The following is a 6,292-nucleotide window of genomic DNA, read 5'->3' on the forward strand; positions in this document are numbered from 1 at the left end:
CCGTTGTTAATGTGTGCATAAGGTTGTGTAGTTTAAATATAAGAGCTGGCTATGACAATTTTGATGGAGTTGTGGGTAGAATATGTGTGTAAGTACAAGTGGTACTTAGTTTCGTATTGAATTGATTCATGGTGGGAGTGTGTCGGTGTAAGATGTGATCCTGGTGAAATATCAGAGTAAAGATAATTGCGTTGAAGTTACTGTTAGGCTTAATGTTGTATTGCTGTCCATACTTGAATGATAAATTAATAAGATATTATTTTCATTGAAAAAAGATTAGAAATGATGCATGATGTTGTGAAAGAAAAAGGAAAATGTTGCATGCAACGGCAATATTAAAGGACAAGTATGATACCCATGTTCGCTGTTAAATTTTTGAGCTGTTGATGTAGAAACTGAGTGGAAGGGATATGATTTTCAGAAGAACTTGTGGAACCTCCATGGGCTGGGAGATCTATTATTTAGATGGCATTGGCACTGTTGCCTGTTACAATAATGTGATTTCGATGAAGCTTTGAATATTTTCACCTAATTTCTAAGAACCACCTCTCAGGAAGTTGAGGTGGTAGAAATTTGATGCTGCTTTCATGAAGCCTTCTCATCTGCAAAACCATATACTGATTAGATAAGTTGTGGTAGTTTTGGTAAGATAGATGATTTTTTCTTGTATGGGGAACATTAAAGTGACTGTAGAGCATCCGGTTGTTAATGTAGATTCTCAGTCCTTACCTTTCCTTGTTACTCATGTTAACATCTATGATGGTAATATAGTATTCATCTTACATTATGATCTGTTGGTTTGAATGTATTTTGAGAAGCTTAGAATTTAGATATTCTGCATGGTTTTCTCATATGTTTGTAATTTTTTTTTTTTTTTTTTTGGGATTAATTTTCAAACGCTAGTCTGGCTGCTGGAATTATATGTTTAAATTCACTGCTTTGCATAATTTTAATTGAAATTTCTTGCCATGTTATTCTGTTCTCCAATATTCAGTCTTTCCATTGTATTTCTACGGCTTGTTCACTTGAACTAAGGTATAAATAATATTCTTTCCAGATCAATAAAAGAGGTGAAACAGTGGATGAGAAGATCAAAAGGCTTGATGTTGAGCTTAGTAGATATAAAGAGCAGATCAAGAAAACGAGACCTGGCCCTGCTCAAGAAGCTGTTAAAGCTCGAGCCATGAGGGTTCTCAAGCAAAAGAGAATGTAGGTGCCTCTTCTAATGTTATTGCGTCTTTATTGCACTTTTATCTGGGGATAACATTCTGCATGTGCTGTAATTTATGTGCAATAGTTCTTCTTGAAAGAAAAATGCATAGTGTGGGCAGAGTACTAGGTGGTTAGATTTAACATAGTTTGAAAAGCTTTGTATTTGATGGGAATCCTTCAAGCAGGTTTGAATGGGTAAAGAGCTTAACTTTTAGAGAGTATGTTTAGGTGATAAAGATAAAGCTGTGTTGAAGACACAGGGAAGAAAGGTTAAACATTTCAAGTTATAATCATTAAGGGGGAAGAAGTTTTTACAGTTTTGAGGATATTTGTCAAAAACGAAAAGGCTGTTATGGTTTTAAGGATAAAATAGGTTTATTAAAGACTTATACATAACAAGTTAAAGAACAACCACAGAAACATTATGGAAAATTGAAGTCATTATTTATGCAGTAATGCTGGGGGGTTATAGGTCTCCAAAAAAATAAAAGAGAATCATTTTAATTTGAAAATTGACCTATTCATTTTTTTTATAAGTAATTTTTTTAATGGTATAGAAGAACCACATCCAAATACACAGGTTGTGTACTTGAAAGGTAACACAAATCAAGATCATTTATTTTTAATCATTAAGAAGGATGCGAGATATGGAAAATTTTGTTATCCTCTCTTATTGGACAAACGCATGATGTTTAAGTCATGATTGTCTTGTTAAGGGTTTTAATATAATTTGGTGTCGATAGTGTCACTTTGGTTCAAAATACCAATGTGTTTTTGGACACTTGATTAAGTTGATTTTGGTTTACAAGAGACGGCTTCTTACTTTATGATATGAAACCCAATATTGGCTTATTGATACACATTAACTTTTTTAGTGAATGGATTAATCTATATTTCTGTGCATCTAGATTTTTTCCCAATGTTAGTGCATGGATAACTTTGGCTAAACCAAAGTGCCATGAAGTGACGTAACATTAACTTTCACATTATTGGAATTTATCTATACCATTGGTTCAATTACATGATATCTTTCGACGTTAATAAATCAATACAACATGTGACGTTGCTATGTTTTGTAGTGTCAATACCTTGGTGTCTTTTACCAGTGTTAATGCCACTATGGGTTCCCTTTCAGTATTAAAACTTACTACGTCTTGCTGGACTTGCATTAGTATATTGATGGTTCCCTAGAGGTAGGCTAAGGACATTCATGCAGAAAAGTCATCCCTAAAGAGTTCTTCATGGGTTTGTCAATAATCAATTTAATAAGATGGTTAAAGTGAAGATTAGCCTCTTTCTCTGTGATATACTTTGTTGAATGGAATGTGTATATGAGTATGCAATACAGCTTGGACCATATGTTGTTATTTTCTCCATGATTTATACAATCTATTAAGTCTCTGCACAGGTATGAAGGACAACGGGACATGCTGTACAATCAGACATTCAATCTTGATCAAGTTTCCTTTGCATCTGAGGGTATTAAAGATGCTCAGCAAACAGTATGTCCTAAGGAGCTTTTTTTTTTTTTTTTTTCCCTTACAGATGTTTATTATTGAAAATTGACCTTAATGAGCTCTTTTAGAATGGCCATTTGTGTGACTGGACTGAACCACACTATGGGTAATTATAGAATTACTTATTTTTTTGGTTCAATTGAGTGGCTTCCTAAAAATTTACTTAAGGCTCTGTTTGTTTCAGCATAACAAGTTTTCAGTTGAAAAAAATTTCGGGGAAAATTGCTTATTTTCCGCTGTTTGGATGCAACTCTAAGAAATACTAAATGTAGTTAATATAAATTTTGTAACATTTTCTGATTTTTTTGATAGTCTCCAATTAAAAGGAAATATTTTTTCAATTTTTGTTATAGCTAAAATTGTATTGGCAATTATATAATTATGTATAATCAAAAAAATTATTAAGAGCCTTTTTCTTTTCTACTAGAGTTTGGTTATATTTTGGAAACATTTTCTGGCATTTTCTTCATATGGAAAATCTTTTATTTTTTATTTTTTATTTTTAATGATTTGATAACATAATTATAACAACTTTTATTCACTACTTAAATATCAATATGAAAGAAGTAAAAAATCAACTTAAAAATCATTTTTAAGAAGAGATACATACATAAGGTATAACCAAGGAATTTGTATATCTCAATATATCTTGGTTACTTAAGAAAGAAAAATAGTCAAGAAATGTATAGCAAAATAAAAATATTAAGAGAAACCCAAAGAAAAAATGACAGAGATATCTGGGAAAAAAAGTGAGGCGGCATAGAGAGGGGGGTTAGGCAAAAATGGAGATTGGGGGGTGGGGAGGATTACACAAGTCCATCTTTGAGAGACTTCCCCCACCCCCACCCCCCCCGGATGACTAATACTGTCAAGCACCCCAAACGCATGAAAGTGGAACATTTTGTGCAAAAGGTTTATGCTGAAACAAACAGGGCCTATAAGTGGAGGGTTCCTGAGGCTGACTTGGGATTAAGATTTGTGAATAGTGTTATCATGCTTCATCCATTGCCAAGAGCAAATGCATCTGAATACGTGCTTAGTATCTATAATTTATTAATTATTTTTTGATCCAGTTGCTCAAAGTGATGGAACTGAATGCTACTAAATGGCACACACTAGATATTTAAATCTTTGTTCTATATATCCCATGGACTTCAACCGTATTATAGCTTAGTTTGCCTGTTGAATTGTATCATAATATAACTTGTAACATAATTTATATAGTCAGACACATAAAAGGATGCAATTTATAGTTTTCAGCTATTCTGTTTATAAATGGGTTTAGATGAATTACGAATTTGGACTAAGTTTCTAGTATCACTTTGTACCGGTTTTGGAGTACTGGGGTTGTGCTGTTTTCACCTTCAAACATTTGTTTTTCTTGGTAGGGCCCCAAGGGGCATAGTTCAAGGCAGCTCAGGCGGAGCTTTATATGTACCCTGATTGGAACCTGCTGCCTACCTCATGAGAGGTAGGGGACGAACTATTTGTCACTAGGGCCGGATTCTTTATAAATATATGTTGAATCTAGGTTCTGGACTCTTATTCCTTGTCCATTCAGGTTATAAGAGAGAGATGCCCTAGATTCATGTTTAGGGAACCAGATTGTAAAGTTAGTTCTATATTTTGTCACAAATTGAATTTGTTTTCTTATCTCCAGATGTCAGCCTTGAAATCTGCAAACAAGGAGTTGAAAGGAATGATGAAAACTGTGAAGATTCAAGACATTGATGTATGTAATCATTTGATATCTTTTTTCACACTTACCTTCCATGCTTTACTGCCTTGAGAATTTCTGGTACTGAACAGTTGATTTTTCTGATTGTAGAACTTGCAAGATGAGATGATGGACCTAATGGATGTGAGTTCTGAAATTCAAGAGAGCCTGGGTAGAAGCTATAGTGTGCCAGATGACATTGATGAGGACGACCTTATGGGTGGTCAGTTTTTTTATTATTATCAATATCGAGGGAGATTTTTTTTATGATTCTTTTCAGACATAAAATGTTTCTGATTTTAATTGGCCCAATGACTATTTGATGTTGGAAGTTCTAATTCCTGGAAATAGTGTTGAAAACTTTATTATTAATTAATGTGTGCTGGACAGGGTTGTAGGTGTTATGCTAATTCATGTAGGATGAATAGGCCTTGTCCTATCTTTTATATTAAAAAAAAAAAAAAATAGGCCTTGTTAATCTAATCTGCTAATTCTTAAGTAATGATCTGATCTGACCAACTTTATTAATATACTCGTGTCCTATTCCAACGATTTTTTCTTTTGGGCAGAACTTGATGCTTTGGAAGCGGACATGGGAACTGAAGCTGATGGGGTGCCCTCTTATCTCCAACCTGATACAGAATCCAATTTGGATTCGGAACTCAACTTGCCTTCAGCGCCCACAGGACAAGCAGCTGTACCAGCTGGCAGATCCAATGCCCAGGTAAATTCCATTGATTTTTTGTAGAAACAATTGGTGCAGGATATTAGAGTTTTTTGTTGAATTGAGGAAAATTGTGAGGAAGGAACCCTTGAATTTCATGAGAAGGTTCTGCTAATTAACCCTCCTTTTGGATCCTCCACAAATATCTGACTTCTTGATTTCTGACTACATAAAAGTTGTTTAGCACTGTTGCTTAGTTGTTTGATAACTCCACTTAAATGTGATTCTGGTGAATCACTTATCAAAACTGACTACAAAAATGTAAAATAGTAGTAGTCCATTTTTTTGACATGCTACGAAAAGTTATTTTCTTTTTAACAATGAAAAATCTCACATTTCTCACTCTCTCTCTCTCTCCTCCTGACTGCCTTACTGGCCATACACTCACCGCATTCATCAGTCCCTGCCCCTTTTGGGCCAATGTCCACTGTCAGCACTGCCTACAAACACCACATATTGCCTCCATCGCCACCATCAATCAATGACACCACCCTGACCAACCCACCACCCACAACCCCAATAGCTACTTCAAATCAACCAACAAATCTTTATCCATAAATTACCCAAGGTTGTGAATAACTTCTCCAATGGCCAGCAGTGTTAGTGATTAACCCAATATTACACTAGCATAGATATTGTATTTTGTATTGGGGAAAAAAACTATTATAACAAATGCAACTTCAATTTTCAGATTCTGACAATTACTGTTTTCAGCATTACACCAAACATTACTTCTTAGCTTAAAAACTGTTAAGAAATACATTTAACTTTTTTATTGCATTCTTTTTCAAGGTTAAACGGCAGAAGTTTAACTTTTTTATTGCACTTTTAAGTAACATTTTGTACCAACGTCTGCATGTCTCATTTACTAATTCGTCTGCAAACCATGATGCTGACAGGCTGAGGACGAACTGGGTTTACCTACTGTGCCTCGGGCATCTCTTCGTGGTTAGGAATTGCTACTTTCTGTTGTGCATTGACTTATAATTTGAGGGGAATCTGGATATGAAGCAATTTCTTGTAAACATTGTGCAGAACTGAACTTTGATTGATAGAGTGTTTTACGTTTTGTTGTTGGCTATTTCCCATTGATTGGATTTTCATAATAAGCATTACTTTTTT

At 34.4% G+C, this 6,292-nt stretch overlaps 1 protein-coding gene across 1 annotated transcript; it reads left to right on the plus strand.

The window, feature by feature from the left end:
* The first annotated feature begins 965 nt into the window (after positions 1-965).
* Positions 966-6,292, plus strand: LOC115984212 (vacuolar protein sorting-associated protein 60.1-like). The gene is made up of 6 exons (XM_031107181.1): positions 966-1,209; positions 2,621-2,714; positions 4,390-4,461; positions 4,558-4,669; positions 5,016-5,170; positions 6,070-6,292. The coding sequence occupies exons 1-6, from the start codon at positions 1,184-1,186 to the stop codon at positions 6,121-6,123; spliced, it is 513 nt and encodes a 170-aa protein (XP_030963041.1). The 5' UTR covers positions 966-1,183; the 3' UTR covers positions 6,124-6,292.

This window comes from Quercus lobata, chromosome 4 (assembly GCF_001633185.2).
Source record: "Quercus lobata isolate SW786 chromosome 4, ValleyOak3.0 Primary Assembly, whole genome shotgun sequence".
Classification (NCBI taxonomy): domain Eukaryota; kingdom Viridiplantae; phylum Streptophyta; class Magnoliopsida; order Fagales; family Fagaceae; genus Quercus; species Quercus lobata.

What these genes read in the sequence shown, in the direction of transcription:
- LOC115984212 (XM_031107181.1), top strand. Translation starts at nt 1,184, where the DNA reads ATGAGGGTTCTCAAGCAAAAGAGAAT. An exon ending in TGAGGACGACCTTATGGGTG is followed by an intron (nt 4,670 to 5,015) that starts GTCAGTTTTTTT and finishes TCTTTTGGGCAG; the next exon opens with AACTTGATGCTTTGGAAGCG. An exon ending in CTGGCAGATCCAATGCCCAG is followed by an intron (nt 5,171 to 6,069) that starts GTAAATTCCATT and finishes TGATGCTGACAG; the next exon opens with GCTGAGGACGAACTGGGTTT.